The following is a 24736-nucleotide window of genomic DNA, read 5'->3' as shown; positions in this document are numbered from 1 at the left end:
ATTTCCTGTGATTGTTTATTCTTTAGAGTTAATTTTTAAACATGGCTTTAAAATTTTTTAGGCATTCCCGCTGTGGCGCAGTAGGTTAAGAATCTGACTGCAGTGGCTCCAGTCACTGCAGAGATGTGGTTCAATCCCTGGCCCTTTGATCTCTGGCCTGGGGCAGTAGGTCAAAGGATCTGTCCTTGCTTTTGGGTTGCCGGCAGGGCTAGGTTTCAGTCCCTGGCCTGGAAACTTCCACTTGTCAAGGATTTTGCCATATGGAGGTTTCCAGGCTAGGGATCCAATCAGAGCTACAGCTGTTGGTCTCTGCTACAACCACAGCAACGCAGGATCTGAGCCATGTCTGTGACCTACACCACAGCTCATAGCACCGCTGGATCCTGAACCCACTGAGCGAGGCCAGGGATTGAACCCACAACCTCATGGTTCTTCGATGGATTCGCTTCCATTGCTCCACAATGGGAACTCAAAAAAATTTTTTTTTCTGGAGTTCCTGTCGTGGCTCAGTGGTTAACGAATCCAACTAGGAACCATGAGGTTGTGGGTTTGATCCCTGGCCTTGCTCAGTGGGTTAAGGATCTGGCATTGCCGTGAGCTGTGGTGTAGGTTGCAGACACTGCTCGGATCCTGCGTTGCTGTGGCTCTGGTGTAGGCCAGCGGCTACAGCTCTGATTAGACTTGTAGCCTGGAAACCTCCATATGCTGCGGGAGCGGCGCTAGAAATGGCAAAAAGACCAAAAAAAAAAAAAAAAATTTTTTTTTCTGTTGAAGTATAGTTGATGTACAATAATATGTAAGTTAAAATTATACAATATAGGGATTCACAATTTTTAAAGGTTCTACTTCATTTATAGCTATTATAAAATATTGGTTATAGTCTCCCTGTTGTACAATGTCCTTATAGCTTATTTTATACATGAGAGTTTGTACCTCTTAATTCCTCACCCCTTTATTGCCCCCTTTCACTTCCTTCTTCCCACTGGTAACCTCAAGTTCTCTATATCTGTAAATTTGCTTCTTTTTTTGTCATTTTCACTAGTTTGTTGTATTTTTAGATTCCACATATAAGTAATATCCTACAACATTTGTCTTTCTCTGTCTTATTTCACATAGCATAATCCCTTCAAAGTCCATCTATGTTGTTGTAAATGGCAAAATTTCATTCTTTTTAATGACTGAGTAATATTCCATTGTAGGGATATGTGTGTGTGTATAATGTATATATATATTATGTGTGTGTATATATATACATATGTATATATGGATTTTTTGAGAGAGGCTTTTATAGCTTGACTGTTAGAGGTAGTTTTGTTTTTTTGTTTTTTTATTTTTTTGTTTTTTTGCTTATTAGGGCTGCACCTATAGCATATGGAGGTTCCCAGGTTAGGGGTTCAGTCGGAGCTGCAGCAGCTGGCCTACACCACAGCCACAGCAAGGCCAGATCTGAGCCTTGTCTGTGACCTACACCACAGCTCATGGCAATGCTGAATCCTTAACCCACTGAGCAAGGCCAGGGATCAAACCCACCACCTCATGGTTCTTGGTCAGATTTGTTTCTGCTGTGCCTCAACGGGAACTACGTGTTAGAGGTAGATTAAATTAAACAGCAAATTCTTAAAAAGGTAAGAATCAATACAAATGTGAATTTATGTTTTTATGAATTTAGCCATCTAAAGGAAAGTGATTTTTTATTATTTTGGTAATAAACAGCATTTTGTGTTTTGTTTTTTTTAATTTTTAAAAGTACGGCGATTTGAAAAATTCCTGATTTTTCTTTTTTTCCTTTTTTTAATTCTTGATTTTTCTTGAAAAGAATCTTTCTTCCTCCTTCCCTTCCTTCCTTTTTTTTTTTTTTTTTTTTAGGGTCTTACCTGTGGCATATGGCAGTTCCTGGGCCAGGGGTTGAATCAGAGCTGCGGCTGCTGGCTTCTGTCACAGCAATGCCAGATTTGTGTCACATCTGTGACCTGTGCTGCAATTTGCAGCAATGTTGGATCCTTTAAAACATAAATTAGGTGGGATAATGTAGGAAAATAGTGGAAAACAGCCATAATAGTCAGAACGAATATGAAAGTCTTAAATTTAGGGCTCAGAGACAATGGTTATAAAGTACTAATTGTCTCATTTATTGTAGAAAAACTTTTGATTAAGTACATGTCATTGACATAAGTAAAAGACAATTCCTGCTCTGTAGGTTAACTCAGAGTGATGATTTTTGAAGAATCTTAAATTTTAAATCCATTGTTCTATGTTTTCTAAGAAAGTGCAAAGTCTAGTTTTTAATTTTTTTCCCATGCCCATGGCATGCAGAAGTTTCTGGGCCAGGAATTGAATCTATGCCACAGCAGTGACAATACTAGATCCTTAACCTGCTGAGCCATTGGGGAACTCTAAATTCTACTTTTTGAGACTGATCTTTTTCAGTTTTATTTATCTTAAGTAGTTGCTTTAGGAGTTCCCATCATGGCACAGTGGTTAACAAATCCGACTAGGAACCATGAGGTTGCAGGTTCGATCCCTGGCCTCGCTCAGTGGGTTAAGGATCTGGCATTGCCATGAGCTGTGGTGGAGGTTGCAGATGCGACTTAGATCCCGAGTTGCTGTGGCCCTGAAATAGGCTGGTGGCTACAGCTCTGATTCGACCCCTAGCCTGGGAACCTCCATATGCCACGGGAGCGGCCCTAGAAAAGGCAAAAAGCCAAAAAAAAAAAAAAAAAAAGTAGTTGCTTTAAAAATAATATAATAAATGACCTAATTTTATTTTTTCAGTTATAAGCAATTTGTTTAGAATTAAACAATGGCTAACAGTTAATGAATGACTATACATGAAGTATATACACGGCACATATACCATTCTCTATGCTTTACGTTTATTTATATATCATTTAATGTCTTTAAAAAATTTTTTTTTGTCTTTTCAGGGCTGCAGTCGAGGGGTATGGACATTCCCAGGCTAGGGGTCTTATTAGAGCAGGAGCTGCTGGCTTACACCATAGGCATAGCAATGAGGGATCTGAGCCATGTCTAAGACCTATACCACAGCTCATGGCAATGCTGGAGCCTTAATCCACTTAGTGAGGCCAGGGATCGAACCTGTACCCTCATAGATACTAGTTGAGTTTGTAACCTGCTGAGCCATAATGGGAACTCCTAGCTGCCCTTCATATGTGCTTCCAGTGCACCCTGGACAGAGCCGTAACAGTAGCATTCTTTATTTTTTTTGCTGTCGTTATTGATTATTGGCTAAATGATAATTGGCAGTCTGTTAATTGACTGCAAAGTCTTCAGAGCAGCAATGATGTCTTATTTTTCTGTTCCATGATCTGTATGTGGTAAATGCTCAATAAATTTTTGACTGGAAGAATTAATGCTTTGTTCTTTTATATCATGTGCCTTTGCACAAACTGTTTTCTGATTGGGATGCCCTTCCTGCCTTTGCTTTGTCAACACTAGACACCTTTTATTTAACACTGAGACTTCCTCAGTACTTTAATGGCAGTTCCTACTTCCACTGTGCTTCTATAGTTTTGCTTTTGTAAACCTTTTGTTAATGTTTGACAGTACTGAGTAGGGATCTAAATGTTTGAGTAAATGAATGTGTGTGTGTGTGTGTGTGTGTGTGTGTGTGTGTGTGTGTGTGTATCATGATTATCATAGAGTTACAGACTGGATAAATATTTCTCAAGTGCCCAATCCCATTTCATAGTGTATGTTACTTCTACATGGTACTGATTTTACCTGTTACACAGATCTTTAGTTGAGTGTTTTAGAAAGGCAGCCTATCTCCTAATTCTGTATAAGTTATTGTAGTTCTTTGTTTATTGACTATATAGCTACTTACTGCCTGCAGTGTCCTTCTTTTCTCTCTCATTAATTTTATTTCTCCTTAAAGACCCAGCTTGGAGTTCTCTGATGGCTTGGTGGGTTAAGGACCTGGCATTGTCACTCCTCTGGCTCAGGCCCTATGCCTGGCCTGAGAACCTCCACATGCTGCAGGTGAAGATCCAGCTCAGAAGTTCCTCTTTGTTGTAGATTTTTAGATTCCCTAGGCTGTGTGCATTCCTATGGTGTTCCTAGAAGTCTTTTCCCAAACTTTCAACAAGAATTTTGTAGTGCTGCTATCCTGTCTCTTTATCTAGAACTTGAAAGGACTTATTTTTATTAGTTTTTTAATCCCTGGTTCTGTGCCTTGCACATAGTTTATGCTTAAATATTTACTTAACTGATTCTATCCTTATTTATTTATTTATTGGCTGTCCCATGGCATGTGGAGTTCCCCATATAGGGATCACATCTGAGCTGTAGTCTTGACCTAAGCTGTAGCTGTGGCAATGCCAGATCCCTAATCCACTCCGCCAGGCTGGGGATACAGCCTGCGTCCCAGTGCTCCCAAGACACCACTGATCCTGTTGTGCCACAGTGGGAACTCCTTTATCCTTATATATTTCACTTGTGCTTAGATAACCCAGAGAATGTTGGGTGGAAATAATCCTGGGATGAAAAGTGTCAGCCCTGTGTAATCTCTATAATCTATAGATAGATAATTTGGATAATGTACAGTATTCAACTTGCTTGAATAACCTTTATATTTTATATTTCATTACATCTTTTTCCTTTCCTCTAATAGGTGTTCCCTGCGAATAGTTAGATCACAGCTCATGTTTTTAGTAAAGGTAAAGGTTATGAAATCCTCTGCAGTGTGTGTTTATTTATTTTAAAAAAATTCTTTAAATTTTTTTTGCTTTTTAGGGCCACACCCATGGCATATGGACGTACCCAGGCTAAGGGCTGAATCAGAGCCACAGCTGCTGGCCTACCCCACAGCCATAGCAACGCAGAATCTGAGCCGTGTCTGCAACCTACAGCACAGCTCATGGCGATGGTAGATCCTTAACCCTTAACCCACTGAGCGAAGCCTGCACCTCATGGTTACTAGTCGGATTCATTTCTGCTGCGCCATGATGGGAACTTGCAGTGTTTATTTTTAAGTCTTCTTTAAAATCCCACTAGATTTACTTCTTAGATAAAACAAGTTTTTTTACCCCATTTTTTTCCTTAGGTCTGATATGCCTGAAGCCCAGCTCGACCTGCTTCTTCCTGTGCCACCATAAGCCACCATATGTCCCACAGATTTTCTTAATTATGCAGTGATACGAGTGGGTGGTTCATCCAATCTGACCTTGGTTCTTGGTTTCACTGCATTGTTCTCATATAGCTCTAGCAAGGTTCTGAGATCTTGCCACAGTGCAAAAGCTATCATCCTGTTTTCAGTGACTCCTGTGCCCATCAACAACAAACTCAAGAGTAGCTTGCTAATCATGTGGCTGTCCTTTAGTCTGAATTGGGATGTCTCCTAGCAAATATCCTCTTCTCTTCTACTGTACTGAGGAGGAGGGGCTGACTCTTGACATCCTGGAAAGGTGGCTTATGCCCCATCCCAGGGTATTTTTATTTTTTCTCAGAAGACCAAATTTTAGCTATCCAGGGAACCTGCTATAAAGCTAGCATTCATTTCTTTTTTTTTTTTTAATTTTTTGTCTTTTGTCTTTTTGTTGTTGTTGTTGCTATTTCTTGGGCCGCTCCTGCGGCACATGGAGGTTCCCAGGCTAGGGGTCGAATTGGAGCTGTAGCCAGCGGCCTACGCCAGAGCCACAGCAACGCGGGATCCGAGCCGCGTCTGCAACCTACACCACAGCTCACGGCAACGCCGGATCGTTACCCCACTGAGCAAGGGCAGGGACCGAACCTGCAACCTCATGGTTCCTAGTCGGATTCGTTAACCACTGCGCCACGATGGGAACTCCTAGCATTCATTTCTTTACACCTGCTTCATTTCTAAACATATTTCTAAATACCTGCTGCAAATTTTCAGTGATATATCATGAAATAAGGACAGTATGTTTTTCATCTATCTAAATGTATTAAAAAATGACTATTATTCATTATGAAATGTGTTCTCCTTGATATTTGGTCTTAAAAGATCCATTATTTTAAGAAAAAAGTAGTAACAGTAGGTGGTAAAAATTTGGTTATTCCATGATGGTCACTTAAATCTTCTGGGGGGAAATTTTTACTGGTTTACGATGTCCCAGTAGTCTAGGAACTGCTATATCGTCCACCATAGCTCATTTCCATGAGGCAGAGGTGCCCTTCATGTAAAACTAAGCATGGCTTCTTTCGTACTCATTTGCAGACAATTTTTCAGTGTATTTTTCTGTCATATGCTTCTTGATTTTTGCCTGATTTGAGCCTTGCAATTTACTTGCTCTCTCCTAGTCCTCTTCTTTGGTTAGTCGTTCTAGTTTCTGTTTTTATGTGTTCTCATGTGTGTTTTAAATCCCTGTGTGGCTCTAGGCCTAGTTACATGAACTTCTTTCTTTTATGCTTTCCTAGATAAGATATTTCTTCTAAGGGCTCAATACTACGTTGAAAATTTGTTTATGTTTCTTTTAGACCTATTCTTTTATGTTTTGTAATCTTTCTGAAACTAGCTTTCTGAACTTCATTTAGTTCACTGATTTCTGACAATTTCCCTTTAGAGCTTACTAAAACAAATTTGCTGTTATTAAAGTATCTTTGATCTTGAAGATATTTACTGTTTTTTTCTTGTAGATGAGTATGCAGATGGCAGTCTCCATTACAACTTGTTGCTTTTATTACCACATGGTAAATTATGTAATTATAGGATTTTCCCCAATGCAAAGAATCTGCTTGCCTTTGTTGATTTCCTGGGTAATATACAGTCAGAAGTCACCCAGGCAAAAGGCAGTCAATAAGTAATTAGACTTTCCTAGAAAAATATTCTTATTTCTTAAAGCATCTGCCCTGTCAATATATTTATCCATTCCTCCAAGGAGAAATAATTTGAGCTAACAGACATTGGTACTAGTTTTTTCTAACTACAGGTATACACCTTTGGAAAATGTCGGCCAAAGTAGGATGCTTTTTTCCTTATATAATGTGAGTATGATTAGATGTATCATGACTGTTCTCCAAATTCCAAATAGTTGGACATTAATTCAGTACGTGATATTTGGACTTGCCTGGAAAACTGGGACCTATGGTTTCATATTCATTTATTCAACAAATATTAGGTGTCTGATTTGTTCCAGACATTTTGCTAGGCACTAGAATAGTGATAACAGTCTAGTGGGCAAATTATTCATTAGTGCATAGTTTAAAAAATAATTACAATTGTGGTAGGTGTTATAAAAAAGTACTGTGAGAAAATGTAATAGAAGACCGTATCTGATATTGGGGGTTAAGGAAAGTTTCTTGAAGAAGGGACATTTAGGCTTTGGCATGAATGACGAATAGAAGTTAGGTTTGAGGCATTTGGGAAGATCATAAGTAAAGGGTAAGGAATATGATTGCATAGATTTGAGATACGGGGTAGCAAGAGGGAATGGTGTTTATTCATGTACGCTGAAAACACTCCATCGCATTTCTATTCTTTTTTTCAGCCTTACTTTTCTTAGCTAATATTTAACATGCTTTTAATCACATTACTATATTGATTAAAAAACTTTTAACTTCATTGGATAGATTATTAGCTCCTTCAGGGCAGGACTCTTGCTGCCTTTAATTCTTTAGTCCAAGTTTCAGATATTAGAGCTACATGACTTGGTTTTATTTTCTTCCTACATGACTTGGTTTTATTTTCTTCCTACATGACTTGGTTTTATTTTCAGTACGAAACAGTACTCAAGGATGGAGTTGAATGTAAGCTGGTAGGATTCCCTCTTTTTCCACTGCTAAGCTCATAAGTTTTTAGTGAAATCTGGCTAGTGAAAGTTTTTTTTGGGGGGGGTGTTAAAAAAACAAGCTTATTTTGGGATCCAGTCTTTATATAGCTCTTATTCTAAGAATGATCTTTATAGTATTGAATTAAGATATTGTAAAGACTACAACCCAGGAGTTATTAGAGGTGGTAATGGTCTTATCTGAAGAGTGATCATTTTATCTTTTAGTCATTTGAGGGAAGTATGTCTTCAGTAGAATTAGATCTGGGAAGGTTGATCTGGATAGACTGGATAAGGAATATAGTTTATTTTGCTGGTGGATTGATTCTGTTAACTTTTGCCAAGTCTTTGGGGTTTTCGTGTAGACATCTTTTTTTTTTTTGTCTTTTTGCCTTTTCTAGGGCCGCTCCCGTGGCATATGGAGGTTCCCGGGCTAGGTGTCTAATCGGAGCTGTAGTCACCGGCCTACGCCGGAGACACAGCAACGAGGGATCCGAGCAGTGTCTGCAACCTCCACCACAGCTCATGGCAACGCCGGATCGTTAACCCACTGAGCAAGGGCAGGGACCGAACCCGCAACCTCATGGTTCCTAGTCGGATTCGTTAACCACTGGGCCACGATGGGAACTCCTAGTGTAGACATTTGAACAGCCATGTGGTACCTGTCTTTTTTACATTCTTTACATTTTTACATTCTTTTTTAGTATTATTTTCCATCATGGTCTGTCCCAGAAGATTGGATGTAGTTCCCTGTGTTGTACAGTAGGACCTTATTGTCTGTGCATTCTAAATGTAATAGTTTGCATTTATTAACCCCAAACTCCCAGTCTATCCCACTCCCTCCCGCTTCCTTCTTGGCAACCACAAGTCTGTTCTCTATGTCTGTGATTCTGTTTCTGTTTTGTAGATAGGTCATTTGTGCCATATTTTATATTCCACATACAGTGATATCATATGGTATTTGTCCTTCTTTCTCTCGCTCTCTTTTTTTTTTTTTGGTCTTTAGGGCCACACCTGTGGCATATGGAAGTTCCCAGGCTAGGGGTTGAATTGGAGCTACAGCTGCTGGCCTACACCACAGCCAAGGATCTGAGCCACATCTGTGACTTACACCACAGCTCACAGCAATGCTGGATCCTTAACCCACTGAGTAAGGCCAGGGATGGAACCTCGTCCTCATGGATACTAGTCGGGTTTGTTAACTGCTGAATCACAACAGGAACTCCTCCTTCTCTTTCTGATTTCACTTAGTATGATAATCTCTTGTCACATTCATTTTGCTGTGAATGACATTCTTTCATTCTTTTTTATGCCTGACTAGTATTCCATTGTATATATGTATCACATCTTTTTAGTCCATTCATCTTTTGATGGACATGTAGGTTGTTTTCACATCTTGGCTATTGTGAATTGTGCTGCAGTGAACATACGGGTGCCTATATCTTTTTGAATTATAGTTTTGTCCAGGTATATGCCCAGGAGTGGGATTGCTAGATCATTATGTATTTAGCTTTCTAAAGAATCACCATACTATTTTCCATAGTGGTTGTACCAATTTACTTTCCCACTAGCAGTGGAGGAGGGTTCCCTTTTCTCTGAACCCTCTCCAGCATTTGTTATTTGTAGACTTATTAATGATGGTGATTCTTACCAGTGTAAGTTACCTCATCGTAGCTTTGATTTGCATTTCTCTAATAATTAATGATGTTGAGCATTGTTTCATGTGCCTACTGGCCATTTTCCATGGAGCTGCCTGTCTTCTATCCTCAGCATATGCAGGGCACTCAAGTATTTGTTGAATAGGAAAAATGTACATGTAATTGAGATAGGGCTTTTGTGTTTATAGAGCAGTCTTGGATCAAAACTAAGGCCAGATTGTTTATATTACATGCATTTTCTGTTTTTACTCTTTTACAAAGAGTAAAATCTCTTTGAAAGTCCAACCAGGGAAATCCAAGGGAAATTTTTTTTTATCAGTTTGGATGAACAAGGTGAGCTCTGATAATTGGAATGAGAGAATTCCAAAAGAAAAAGTGAAACTTATGAGGATCAAGTCTAGCAGTTAGGCAGCTTGGCATTTTAAAAACTTGGCTTATATAAGGATGCCTTTTAAAGGAAGAAGTTCTTTTATATATATCCAAGAATATATCCTAGGATCCTAGTCCGAGAAACCTTGCATTAAAGGTTGAATGCACAGAGGTTACTTGAAAAAGGAAACAAAAAAGTGGTTACTTGATACTAGCATTGTGTTAAGTCAGAAGTAGGCCAGGAGTTCCTACTGTGGTGCAATGGATTGGCAGTATCTCTGGAGTCCTGCGATATAGGTTCCATCCCTGGCTGTCACAGTGGGTTAAGGATTCAGCATTGCCTCAGCTCTGGTGTAGGTCACAACTGTGGCAGGGATCTTATCCCTGGCCTAGGAACTCCACATGCTGTGGGGTGGCTAAAAAAGAGAAAAAAGTACACCATTGAAATAGTGTGGCAGTATTATTATTTTTGGATTATCTGTATGAAAATAATATTTATAAGTTCTCAGATTCTTTTTTGTTGTTGTTTGTTTTTGGCTGTGCCCATGGCACACAAATTCCTGGGCCAGTGACTGAACCTGTGCCACAATGACAGTGCTGGATCCTTAACTGTTCAGATCTTTAACCAGTAAGCTACCAGGGACCTCCCAGTTTCGATTCTTGAGAGTATATCTCTAGATCTTTATAGATTAGGCAGACCCCATTTTGAAAAAATATGAGTAGTTTACCTTTTCCATCAGGAGATCCAGTGCTGACTCTTGAAAAAAAAATTTTTAGTAAGTACCTAGCATTTCATAATCTGTTTGCCTGGTGTGAGGAGAAACTAGGAAAAGAAAAACTCCATTCTCCCTCACCTTCAAGATGTCCTCACAGATTTCCCAACTGAGATATCATTTGCGTTAAACTATCCTTTTTGGGATGCAACTACGACCAGCCATGGTTGTTAACCAGTTGTCATTTACCTTATGATCAGATGCTTTAATGGTAAGTCAGACTTTATTTCTGCTTCAGAAAATGGAAATTTTGTATGAGGAAACCTTAGACCTTTGAGAGAATAGCATTCTTGAATAAGTGGGAGATTCTGATAAGGCAGCTTCCAGGAAAGAGGTTCTTGGGGTCAGGGAAGAGGAGGAAGGTGTCAAAGAAACTGTTACTTTTCAGTTTTGCCTGGAACTTAGGTATTATTCATTTGTTGCACCAATGTTGTGGTTGACAGTGCCTGAATGGGGGTTTCAGAGCAACTTCAGAAGTCCGTCAACTTTAGCCTACATGTTTTCCATTCCATGCTAACTCCAGCACATTTTCACCTGGTGATGTGGCATATCCTCTCAGGAAGAAAAAGAAGACCATTCCTAATACGCCTGGAGTCCAGCTCAGATCATTCTGGGATAAGCCTCTTCTTATTGGCTCCTTTCTTGTAACCCCCTCATTCTCCTTCGCAGTATTTTGCATTAAGTCCACCTAGCAGGTTCTCAGTACTTGGCAGTTCTTCTAAGAGAGTGAAAGGAAATAGTTTGGAGACTTGGACCACAGTTTCTGCTCTTTTACTACCTACTTCTATTTTGCCTCTTTTCTCTCACTTTAAACAACTCTCCCTTTTTACTAGAGTGTTAGCACAGAAGAAAGAATGGCTGGTAAGGGGTGGGAAAGAAGAAGGATAATCTTTGATATTTCCTTGGGAGAAATACTGTTAACTTAGCAACTGTCTGACACTCAATATATACTTGTTAGATTTTTGTTTGCAACCCATAGCTTAAATATCTTGAACAAACAAAAATTGAAAACGCAGGATCAGGGCATTAAAGCTCAGATAATACTCTATCGTGCAAAATTCTCATATCCACGTTTTAACCTTCTATCAAGACATCTTTCGTCTTTTTATCAGGCAAGCTAGTAGCAACTCTTCTTCCCTTCCTACTGGGCATTGAGGTTTTCAGACTCCTCCCTACTTTACTAGTGTTCTTTGGTTGTAGATGTTGCAAACTCTATCTCAGGGTCTTTTCTTCAACGATTCCCGAAGTCCTGGTGCTCTCTAAGCCCACAGCACTTTTGAGGAGGAGGAAGATCTCAGATTCATTTGACGGGCTCCTAAAGCCTTGGGGGCTGCGGAACCTCACTTGGGTGGGGCTGGGGCTGGGCGCGGCAGGGCGGGGCCGGCGAAAAGCCCAATTGAAAAGGTGGAAGGTTCAGTTGAGAAAGCCCCGCGGGCAAAGGTTTCACAGTTTTCACGAAGGCTTCGTGCGCGACGCTGAGGGAATTGGGGTGCCTCCCTCCTGCCTCGCCACTCTTGATTCTGGAAGCTTCAGTAGGCTTTTCTTGGTTGTTGACTCCCGGAAAGGCAGCGGCTTCAGCTCCAGGGGCGGGTCCCAAGGGTCTTGTCGCAGCTCCGGGGCCGTTTGGCCTCCTGGTGTTGGGGGAGGGGCGAGGGTGGTGCTGCTCGCGCCTCCTTTTGCGCTTGCGCGGCGGGCTCCGAGCGGGTAGGAGCGCGTGCGCGATGACGTGGACGTCCGGTGCGCGCGCAGACTCTTCAGCTGGAGCGGACACACGGTGTGCGAACCGAACAGAATAACCCGCCCCCAGCGGGATGTGAAGGACTCCGGGTGAGGCCGGCCACGCCCCGCACGGTAACTCTCGGGCCTGGGTGGAGGGCGTCTCCTTAGTACTGGCCCAATTGGAGTTTTCCAAGAGTTTGAAGCTCTTGAGTGTTTTTACGGCGTGAGAAGCGGTCAGCTGAGCGATCTTCGCACGCCGCGGCCAGGCCCGGCCTTGCGCGGGGCTGCCTTTGGCGCGCGCCTATGGTCCTCTGAGCGAGGCTGCGCATGTCACCTCGCGCGCGTCCCCGGCCTCACTTCCGCGTAGCGCAGCGAACTAGCTGGGAACATCGACGCCAGCAAGAGCGGCCACGAGGCGGGCGGGGTGAGAAGCGCCCATGGCGCGGCCCTGCCCTCGCGTGCGTGGGGTGCTGCACCGCATGGTACGATCCGCGTGACGCCTTCCAGCCCCGCGCCGGGCTGTAGTTCGAGAGCTGTGCTTCTGTGCTTTACCTTTGAGAGCTCAGGTCTTGGGGTTCCTAAACTCCGAGGGAATCGGTGCTGACCTCGCTTTTCTAAGGAGCTGTGTGCTTCGTTTTGACACCTGTACAAAACCCCTCATTTAGTATGTAATTTTGGGGCAAGTTGTTTGAGGCGAGATCGCGAGTTTAATAAAGAAGGAGGGCAAGGAAGTGAGCTGTAAAGGAGAGGGAACTTGGTAAACAAAGGGCTGGTGGTTCTTAAGTGCAGAAATGAGGGCGGGGAAAACAGGTGGGGAGAGCAGGTGTTATTTTCTTTAAACCTCTGTGGGGCAGCCTTTGGCTGGTTCTGTGTGGCTTCCTGCTTCTGTTAAATTATCAAGTAGGAGTCCTCTTTCAGTGGTAGATGGGTCTGGGACATAAATCTCTTGGAAGCATCAGTAACCAAAGTTGAGGAATCTGTGTCCGAAGAGTGTGGAGAAGTTAGGGATTAGTTCAAACTGGGTTGATAATGGGAAGTGATAGTGTCTTGCTCTGAAGGTTTTTACTTTATCTTCGGAACTCTGGAGATGCCTCCTTTTGGCGAGGGTATTAGCGGGGAGCGTGCTGGAGGTCTGAAAAGGGCGGGGGGAGCGGTTACTGATGGCAGCGTAAATAACCAAAAGTACTCTCCTTCTGAGGGAAGACCACTCTCCCAGGGTTCGCGTCGCCAAGGCAGACACGTGGATCAAAAGAACTCTCGAGCCCACCCGTGCGCTGCCTGTGTATGTTGTAAAGTTCCTCGGGCTTTTGCAGCAGAGTCGCTGACAAACACTGCCTGCTCTGCTTCTTTGGGCACGACGCCGCGGCTAGGCTGCAGAGAAACTGCCTGAAGGTGGCGTGGCGGCTCCTGGGAAAGGGGGCAGGCCTGAGAGGGCCGGGTTGCTGGTTCTGTAGTCTCCACGGTAACAGAATGCGACTGGATCCTGCCGAGCGATCCGCGGGTTCCGGCCGGCGGCACGTGATCTGTCGGGACTGCTCTTCCCCGGAAGAGCTTTCCTTGCGGCATTTTTTCACGTGGTTTTTGGCTAGCTGGCCTCTGCAGTTGAAAAGCGGTAATGTGGGCCCCAATAGTCGAGGACGACTGTTCTTCTCCGTGACTGGTCGGAGGCTTTTTCACTCCAAGGGTAGGAAGTGAGCGCTAGTGCTTTTTGCTGCCATAGGGTTATGTCTCCAGCTGTTGTACGAGGTGAGTGGGTTGGGTGTACTATGCAGAAAACACATGGCTGGGATTTGAGGAAATTCCTAGGTTACCTTGCCATACTTGGTCCAAGGCAGAGTGGCTTATTGATTGCTGTCCATTTCTGCCATAAAAAGTTAGTTATTCACATTCTCCATATACAACTCTTAGGGACCTGAGAGCTTGCTCGAGTTGCAGTTAAGGGATCATTCCCAGGAGTAGTATTTGGGGAGAGAAAGGAGTGGAGGGTGTATCATCTTAGGTAGGTGCAACTCTGTGCCTTAAAACCTAAAGCATTTCGGGTAACATTTTGAAATCTACCTTTCAAATTTGGAGTTGTGGTGATGATAAAGTTTCCAGGGTATAGTCTGGTCCAAAGTAAGTGCTTCCTAATAAAACAGCAAATACCATTTAATTATTAACTTAATTTAATGACTATTAAAAACCAATATTTGGCTATTTTTACTGTCTTTTTATCATTTACTAGCATATTTTCTGATTATTTTAATATCCAGACTATACTTTTTAAAAGATTTTTCAAATTTCTGGGCCAGTTGTATATTGGTGAGTACTGAAATTCGACTGAACCTATTTCACAAAAGTTTCAGAAATGTAATTTAACCATGCTATTGTAGTGAAATTATATTAAGGAACAAACTGACATTTTTGTGCCTACCATACAGCTGTGCATTTGTTATGTGAAAAGTTATGGTTATTTTTAGCAACTTGAGAAACATTCAGTTTAAGTTGACCAGCATTTGAATATTTTGTGTTTTTCAAGTAATGGTATTGATTTGGAATTTTAATTTGGTGTACTTTTTTTTTTAGTCTAGTACTTGAATCGTTGAATTAGGTAACTACCTAGTAAACTAACCAGTGTATTGTGTAAGTTGTATGAGGGTCATGGCTTTAGTAGTTAAACATTTCCCAGAGAGGTCATTGGTGAAAAGACATTCAGAATAGGGACTCTGAAATTGTAACAGTTTACTTATGGAATTGACCACATTTCCTGAAAACTTTCTCTGTGAATTTGCATTTGTTTGTATGTGAACGCCTGCATCTTGTGATTTTGACATTTTCAGAATCTTTCTACCCTCAACTAAACTTATTTCCTTGGGTCATTATTATAGTTACCTTATGTGGATGAATGCTTGATCTTGAAAAGCTGAACTGAGAGCTTTTTGAGTGTTAAGTTTTATCTATGTATCAAAATTTTAGTATTTGTAGAGAGCCACATTGATAGTATATTTAGAATCTTGGTGGAAGATTTATTGCTCTGTGAGTAGCTCACCTCTTCTGAGGGTACATTTGATTTTTGCAATTTGTTAAAGTTATCTTAGACTTTGGAGTGGTATTTGTGTCTCTGAAACAGCTGAATTTTCTTAATTGATTATCCTTTCTTTGGAAAATCCAATTCAGTATTCCAAAAGCATAGGCATATTGCTTATAGTGCAGTGAAATATGTGCTTGAATATTGTTGTGAAGTAAAATTTTATTCCTTGTTTGTAAATCAGTAACAACGTATGGCTCAAGATAGGGATTGTTTTGGTCATAAGTTAGGTTTTTGGTTTTATGTATTTTGATCAACTCGTGGAATAACTTGGCTGGAGGGTGGAAAAAAACCTTATGTAAATTATAAGCTTGAAAGTTCTAACTTTTTTGTCTTAATACACATTTCCACATTCATCTGTGTACAGAGTTCAAATTGGAAATCTGACTCTTCTGCCTTTTTTTTTGTTTAGACAAAAGAAAAATTTGAAATGTGTATAAATACCATAAGCACAAAGTTTACTTATTTGACACTAAACTGTATTTCTCTCAGTAGACTGTGATATTTCATAGATTAGCCTTTTTTTGGCTGTTCCTGTGGCATGTGGAAATTCCTGGGCCAGGGATTGAACCCTTGCCATAGCAGTGACCTGAACTACTTAAGTGACAGTGATGGATCCTTAACCCACTGTGCCACAAGGGACCTCCCTCATAGATTAATTTTTAAAAGATAGTGGTGGTTTTGTTTTTGCCATACCTGTGGCATGTGAAAGTTTCTGGGCCAGGAGTGGGACTCATGCCACGACAGTGATCCATGCCACCGTAGTGACAATGCCAGATCCTTAGCCTGCTGAGCCACACAGAGACTCCTCATAGGTATTACTTAAACTTGTTAGTTTTAGGAAACCAATAAACTTAATTGCATCAAAGCTGAGGAAGCTTTTGAAAAGAATCACCCTAAATTTTATCTGTCTCAAAAATAAACTTCAAATCAGAGGAGAGATTCTGTTTTCACCTTTCCTTGGTATTAAGTACTTCAGTGTTAGAAAGTTGGTTCCTATTTTTATATCTAGCAATAATAAGAAACATTAGCAACCTTTTTTTGGGGGGTGCTCTTCTGAGGCATACATAAGTTCTGGGGCCAGGGAGCAGACTCCAGTCACAACAGTTACAATGCTGGATCCTTAACCTGCTGAGCCACCAGGGAACTCCTAGCTATCCTCCTTTGAAGTCTTGATTTTTAAAATATTATCCTCAGGCTGATGAATAGTTTAAGTTTTGGAACTCTCCCCTCTTTTGGTGGGCACAGTGTTTTGTGGCCAGACCTGTAAGAAGAAGTAAAATTCAGATTAGATGCTTTTGCTGCTTGTTAGAAGCTCTAATGAAAAATAAAATTAGACTTAATTAAAATGAGGAGCACCAATAAGTGGCTCAATTGGATTTGTCAAAATTATTGACCCACTTCAGTGGGAGGAGTGATGTAGCATTTTCCTTTTTTTGTATAAAAGCTAATCAGAGGTGATAGCTTTATATCTTATAGAATATTTAGATAATTTATATTAGCACATCACTTCATTTGAATGTAACACCCTGAGATTTTGTTGAAACGTGATTCACATAACATAAAATTCATCATTTTAAAGGATACATATAAGTTGTTTTTAGTTCTTGAACACTTCCATCACCCCCCAAAGAAACCCCATACACATTAGCAATTGTCCCAGTTATTCCTCTCCCTGTTCACTGGCAACCACTGATTTTCTTTCTGCATAGATTTGCCTATTCTGGACATTTCGTATAAATGGAATCATACTGTATATGGTGTTTTTTGTTTTAACTTTAATGAATTAACTAATTTAGTTTTAACTATTTATTTATTTATTTATTTATTTTGTCTTTTTGCTGTTTCTTGGGCCGCTCCCGCGGCATATGGAGGTTCCCAGGCTAGTGGTCAAATCGGAGCTGTAGCCTCCGGCCTATGCCAGAGCCACAGCAACGTGGGATCCAAGCCGCGTCTGCGACCTACACCACAGCTCACGGCAACGCCGGGTCATTAACCCACTGAGCAAGGGCAGGGACCGAACCCGCAACCTCATGGTTCCTAGTCGGATTCATTAACCACTGTGCCACAGCCACGACGGGAACTCCCTAACTTTATTTTTTGAATAGATTGTATGTTCTCAAGATACAAAGTTTACAAAGTGTCAGAGTATGTATTTTGCCAGCTATTCCATTTTCCTTTCATAAAGCCAGTACTACCTGTTCCTTCTCTATCTTTACAGATAGTCTGTGTCAAGCAAATACATACATTTTTCTCTTTCTTTGACTTTTTCTTTTTAATTTTTATTAAAGTATAATTGATTTACAATGTTTCTTCAATTTCTGTTGTACAGCAAAGTGACCTAATCACAGTTTCCTGTGCTGTATGGTAGGGCCCCATTGCCCATCTATTCCAAATATAACAGTTTGTATCCAGGAACCCTGAACTGCCTGTCCATTGCACTCCTTCCCCTCTGCCCCCTGGCAACCACAGGTCTGCTCTCCTTGGCTGTGATCTGTATATTTTGTAGATAGGATCATCTGTGCCATATTTTAGGTTCCACATATAAGTGATATCATGTATTCTTTTTTTTCTTTCTGGCTTACTTCATTCTAGTTCCATCCATGTTGCTGTTGGTGGCATTAGTTTACTTTTTTTTATGGCTGAGTAGTATTCCATGGAATGTGTGTACATCTTCTTAATACATTCATCTGTTGGTGGATATTTAGGTTGTTTCCATGTTTTGCCTATTGTGAATAGCACTGCAACGAACATAGGGGGGTGCGTGTATCTTTTTCAATGAAAGTTTTGTTTGTTTGTTTTGTCTTTTTAGGGCGGCACCCATGGCATATGGAAGTTCCCAGGCTAGGGGTCAAGTCGGAACTGAAGCTGCTAGTTTATGCCACAGTCACAGCAACATGGGATCTGGGTTATGTCTGTGACCTACACCATAGCTCACTGCAACGACGGATCCTTAACCCACTGAGTAAAGCCAGGGATCAAACCCGCATACTTATGGATACTAGTCGGGTTCATTACCACTGAGCCATGACAGGAACTCCCGAGTTTTTCTTTTTAAAATTTTTTTTGAAACATGTAGCATAATCTTCCACTCTTTTGAACATCATACTTTCAATATATATCTTGTAGGAGTTCACGTCGTGGCGCAGCGGAAACAAATCTGATTAGGAACCATGAGGTTGTGGATTCAATCCCTGGCCTCAATCAGTGGGTTAACAATCCTGGCATTGCCATGAGCTGTGGTGTAGGTCACAGATGTGGCTCGGATCTGGCATTGCTGTGGCTGTGGCGTAGGCCGGCAGCTGCAGCTCTGATTAGACCCCTAGCCTGGGAACCTCCATGTGCTGTGGGCGTGGCCCTAAAAAGACAAAAGACAAATATATATATAGATATATCTATATATATATCTAGTAGATAATTTTGTAGGAGTCCATAAGTTTATAATTCTCTTTTCCAGCTGCAGAATATTCCACTCAGTAGTTGTACTGCCTTTTATTAATCACAGTTAAAGAACTGTTGATTCATGGGATGTATACATTTGTACTTTAGATATTTTCATGTTACCCTCTGAGATTCTGTCATGTTATACTCTTAGTAATTGGTTAGATGAAAATGCTGGTTGTCATGCACCCTTTTGTACATTTCTGCCAAACTTGAATTTTTGTCATTCTGAGAGGGTAAAAAAGTGTTTTAGGATAGCTTTAATTTTTTTCTATTCTGAGACTATGTACGTATTCATAAACCATTTGCTCTTCCTAACCTTTGCCCATTTTTCTGTTAGTTTTTTTGTTTTGTTTTTTTTTTTCTTTTAAAGGGCCACACCTGTGGCAAACAGAAGTTCCCAGGCTAGGGGTTGAATTGGAGCTACAGCTGCTGGCCTATGCCACAGCCATAGCAGTGCCAGATCAGAGCTGCGTCTGTGACCTAAACCACAGCTCACGGCAACACTGGATGGTTAATCCACTGAGTGGGGCCAGAGATAAAAACCCTTATCCTCATGGATACTGGTTGGGTTCCTGCTGAGCCACAGCAGGAACTCCTAAAGACACCCCCCCCCTTTTTTTTTGTCTTTTTACCTTTTCTAGGGCTGCTCCTGCACCATATGGAGGTTCCCAGGCTAGGGGTCTAATCAGAGCTGTAGCCGCCAGCCTATGTCAGAGCCACAGCAACTCGGGATCCAAGCCAAGTCTGCAACCTACACAACAGCTCGTGGCAATGCCGGATCCTTGACCCACTGAGCAAGGCCAGGGATCAAATTTGCAACCTCATGGTTCCCAGTCGGATTTGTTAACCACTGCACCACGACGGGAACTCTGAAGATCCCTTTTTATATTAGGGAAATGAGTTTTTTTCGGTGGTGGTGGAGAGGTTGCACCCCTGGCATGTGGACGTTCTTGGGCCAGGGATTGAACCTGAGCCACAGCAACAACTCAGCCTCTGCAGTAACAATGCCATATCCTTAACCAGCTGTGCCACAGAGGAACTTTGGGAAATGAGTTCTTTGTGATACAAGTTGCAAATATCTTTTTCCAGTTAGTCATTTTTATTTATCTTTATTTATTTTTTTAGGGCCGGTGGGTGCAGCATATGGAGGCTCCCAGGCTAGGGGTTGAACCTGGAGCTGTAGCCTCTGGCCTATGCCACAGCTACAACAATGCCAGATCTGAGCCGCATCTGTGACCTACACCACACCTCATGGCAACGCCGTATCCTTAACCCACTGAGACAGGCCAGGGATGGAACCCGCAACCTAATGGTTCCTAGTCGGATTTGTTTCTGCTGTGCCACGACAGGAACTCCGTTAGTCATTTTTTAAAAAAATTTTACTTGGATGGTTTTTGCCAAATTAAAAACAAATTTACATGATGTCAAATTTATCAAAAATTTTGTTGTCTCACTGACTTCTGGGTTTTGTGTCCTACTTATTGTCAGAACTCTTGGAAATCCCATTGTGGCTCAGCAGTAATGAACTTGGCTAATACCTGTAAGGATTCGGGTTTGATCCCCGGCCCCACTCAGTGGGTTAAGGATCGGTGTTGCTGTGAGCTTCATTGTAGGTCACAGATGCACCTCAGATCTGGCATTGCTGCAGCTGTGGTGTAGGCGAGCAGTTTCACCTCTAGCCTGGGAACTTCCATATGCTGTAGATATGGCCCTTAAAAAAAAAAAAAAAAAAAAAAAAGCTTTTCTAAATATACCTTTAAAGAAAAAATTACACTGAGACTTGGGAGTGAGGCAGGGGGATTTAAATTTTTGGTCCATCTGGAATTTTTTTCATTGTAAGGTCTGATATATGAAAACAGCTGTTTGTTTTCCAGTAAGTTCTGGTGATTTGTCATGGTTTCTTTAAATGTGTATACTAACAAATTAAGTAGCATTTTACTTATATATGAACTCTTGTCAGTACCATAATAAAATAACAGTTTTGTACAGTGACAACATAGAAATGTATTAATTTTTACTCAACCCAGCAGAACTTGCTATGTAGTGGAATCCTCTGGCAAATTCATAAAGTATTGGAATCTTTTTAAAATGCAGACAGCCTTCCATTTTTTCTTTCTTTTTTTTTTTTTTTTTTTTTTTTTTCAGGGCTGCACCCGCAGCTTATGGAGATTCCCAGGCCCTAGGGGTCGAATCAGAGCTATAGCCATGGTCTGTGGCACAGCCACAACAATGCCAGATCTGAGCTGTGTCTGCATCCTACAGCACAGCTCACGGCAATGCCAGATCCTTAACCCACTGAGTGAGGCCAGGGATTGAACCTGTGTCCTCATGGATACTAGTCAGATTCGTTTCTGCTGAGCCACGACTGGAACTCCCAGACCTCCTTCCAGTTTAATTTCCTTAAATGTGTATACTTTTATATTTTCATGTAGTTTTCTAAAGTGAATATGCACTTTTGTTTTTCTTTGAAATTATGCTGAATTATTGGAGAATTAGGGATATGAGTAATTTAACCAAATAGGTTAAAATTAACTTTTAAAAAGATAATCAGATATTCCAGAATGAATATCCATATAGTGATTGAGAGAAAGAAGAATTTAGAGCTATATTTCAAGGATAACAATCATTCTTGTATTTCCTTTATCAAAGTTAAGTGTTCACTTGATTAAAGGGTTTTTTTCTTGTTGTTGTTGTTGCTTGTTTTTTAGGCTGTGGAGGCCATTGTGATTATGTGGTAACTACAGTTATCTTACTACTGAGTTTCCCACTGGAATCATGGAGGAGAAACAGCAGATTATATTGGCTAATCAAGATGGTGGGACAGTGGCAGGAGCAGCACCTACCTTCTTTGTCATCCTAAAACAGCCAGGAAATGGCAAAACTGATCAAGGAATTTTGGTTACTAATCGGGATGCCTGTGCTTTGGCTAGCAGTGTGTCATCACCAGGAAAGTCTAAAGGAAAGATTTGCCTTCCAGCTGATTGTACTGTAGGAGGAATCACTGTCACCTTGGATAACAATAGTATGTGGAATGAATTCTATCATCGAAGCACAGAGATGATTCTGACCAAGCAGGGAAGACGCATGTTTCCTTACTGTCGTTACTGGATAACAGGTTTAGATGCAAATATGAAGTATATTCTCGTCATGGATATATCTCCTGTGGATAACCATCGTTATAAATGGAATGGTCGCTGGTGGGAGCCCAGTGGGAAGGCTGAGCCCCATGTTTTGGGGCGGGTTTTTATTCATCCAGAATCTCCCTCCACAGGTCATTATTGGATGCATCAACCAGTATCTTTCTATAAACTCAAACTTACCAACAATACACTGGACCAAGAGGGGCATATCATATTGCACTCTATGCATCGCTACCTGCCAAGGCTTCATTTGGTGCCTGCAGAAAAGGCTACTGAAGTGATACAATTAAATGGCCCTGGTGTCCACACTTTTACCTTCCCACAGACTGAATTCTTTGCAGTGACAGCTTATCAAAACATTCAGATTACCCAGTTGAAAATAGATTACAATCCATTTGCCAAAGGATTCCGGGATGATGGGTTGAATAATAAGCCCCAAAGAGATGGAAAGCAAAAGATCAACTCTGACCAAGAAGGGAATGGTGTTCCTGGTTCTCCTGGTCAACGGGCCCGTCTTACAGAAGGTGAGGGATCAGAGATACAGCTAACTGATTCGGATCCTTTGTCCAGGGGTCATGAAACATCAGGCAAGGGTTTGGAGAAGCCTTCCCTTAGTATAAAACGAGACTTTCTTGGTTTCATGGATATTGATTCATCACTTGGTGAAGCTCCTCAGTTGAAGCAAGAGGTTTCTGAAAGGTAGGTAGCAGTTTTTCTGTTCTTAAAGATTAAAGAGAGATTTTGAATTTAACATACTGATTGTATGTACTGGTCACTTAAGACATTGATAAATGTAAAGCATATAAAATATACCGCAATTGCTGTTACATTCTCTGAAGTGACTGTTCTTTTGTCTGTAACAGTTCACGGTCCAGAATTGTAGGCAAATTAGATGACTTATCAAATGGGGATCGTGGATTTAGAATTTAGATTTAGACTTTTTAACTCACACATGACTGTTTGTTGTTAATGTATATTGACAACTTTTTTTTTTATATTGAAGTATAGTTGATGTATTTTATATATGTAGATAACTCTTGATTAATTGAAGGAGGGAACGAATGACTTCCTAAATCATAACTGAAACAGAACTTATCCAAATGAGGCACAGAAGGGATTTAAAGTAAACTTATAGCTAGTATTTAAGAATTTACTGCCCTATGCAATCCTAATCCATAAATTACCTGACTGAAAAATAAGCTGAAGGTTATTACATGTTAAAATAATATGCTGTACTGTTGTTTTTATTTATTTATCTGTTTGTTTATGTGTGATATTTTATTTCATTTTTTTGGCTGCATCCACGCAAGTTCCCAGTCTGGGGAGCAAACCCTTACCACAATAGTGACCTGAGCCACAGCAGTGTCAATGCCAGATCCTTAACCACTAGGGAAGTTGTGCTTTTTAAATTTGAACTTGTTATTTTTATTTTTTTTATAAAATTCTTAATTTTTAAATTTTATTTTATTTTTCTCTTTTTACAACTGTTCCTGTGGCATAAGTTCCCAGGCTAGAGGTTGAATCAGAGCTGCAGCAAAGCCTGTGCCACAGCCACAGCAGCACTGGATCCACGCCACATCTGTGACCTCTGCTGCAGCTTGCAGCAACACTGGATCCTTAAACCGCTGAGCGAGGCCAGGGTTCGAACCCAGATCCTCATGGAGAGTATGATGGGTTCTTAACTGTCTGAGCCACAGTGGGAACTCCTAAAGACTTTATTTATTTAAAAATTTTTTTTTATTTTCATTTTTGGCCACCCGTTGACATATGGAGTGCCTGAGCCAGGGATCAGATCGGAGCCACAGTCTTGACCTAAGCGGCAGCTGTGGCATCGCCAGATCCTTAACCCACTGTCCATGCTGGGGATTGAACCTGTGTTGTAGTGCTCCCAAGATGCAGTTGATCCTATTGTACCACAGTGGTAGCTCCAACTTTTTAAAAAAATTTTTTAAATTATAGTTGATATACAATGTTCTGTCAATTTCTGCTGTTTAGCAAAGTGACCCAGTTATAATATATATACATTCTTCTTCTCATATTATCTTTTATCATGTTCTGTCACAAGAGATTGGATATAGTTCTATGTGCTATACAGCAAGACCTCATTGCTTATCCATTCCAAATGTAATAGTTTTTGTATGCTAACCCCAAACTCCCAGTCAGTTCGATTCCCTCTCCCTCTCCCCCTTGGCAGCCACAAGTCTGTTCTCCATGTCTGTGACAGTCTTTCTTTTCTTTTTTTTGTTTGTTTTTTTGCCTTTTCTAGGGCCGCTCCCTCGGCACATGGAGATTCCCAGGCTAGGGGTCTAATTGGAGCTGTTGCATCAGAGCCACAGCAATGCCAGATCCGAGCCAAGTCTGCAACCTACGCTACAGCTCACGGCAATGCCGGATCCTTAACCCCCTGAGCAAGGCCAGGGATCAAACCTGCAACCTCATTGTTCCTAGTCGGATTCGTTAACCACTGCGCCACGATGGGAACTCCGAGACTGTTTCTGTTCTGTAGGTGGGTTCATCTGTGCCTTTTTTTTTTTTGTCTTTTTAGGGCCGCACACATGGCATATGGAAGTTCGCAGGCGAGGGGTCAAATTGGAGCTGTAACTGCCAGCCTACACCACAGCCATGGCAACACCAGATCTGAGCCAAGTCTGTGACCTACAACACAGCTCACAGCAGTGCTGGATCCTTAATCCACTGAGTGAGGCCAGGGATCAAACCCTCATTCTCATGGATACTAATCAGATTTGTTACTACTGAGCCACAACGGGAGCTACTTTGCCATATTTTAGATTGCACATATAAGTGATATCATATGGTATTT

General features: G+C 41.2%; 1 protein-coding gene across 50 annotated transcripts in view; it reads left to right on the top strand.

Moving 5' to 3' along the window:
• Window positions 1-24736, top strand: part of MGA (MAX dimerization protein MGA) — a 171370-nt gene that overhangs the window by 53454 nt on the left and 93180 nt on the right. For 24 of the 50 annotated variants that reach the window (XM_084972878.1, XM_084972859.1, XM_084972856.1 and 21 more), the window contains exons 1-2: window positions 12282-12396; window positions 21484-22614. In XM_084972878.1, coding sequence (XP_084829004.1) covers window positions 21551-22614 — 1064 coding nt within the window. In that variant the 5' untranslated portion in view covers window positions 12282-12396; window positions 21484-21550. Of the gene's footprint in view, window positions 1-12281; window positions 12747-21483; window positions 22615-24736 lie in introns of those variants that run through there. The other 26 variants (XM_084972889.1, XM_084972834.1, XM_084972886.1 and 23 more) reach the window with 2 other exon arrangements.

This window comes from Sus scrofa, chromosome 1, assembly GCF_054392235.1.
Source record: "Sus scrofa isolate SSC_HxYL_T2T_F1_AM1 chromosome 1, Sscrofa_HxYL_maternal_Yorkshire_Landrace_v2.0, whole genome shotgun sequence".
NCBI classification, from domain to species: Eukaryota; Metazoa; Chordata; class Mammalia; order Artiodactyla; family Suidae; genus Sus; species Sus scrofa.
Note: the sequence above shows the minus strand (reverse complement) of the source record. Positions and strands in the feature narration are given on the sequence as shown.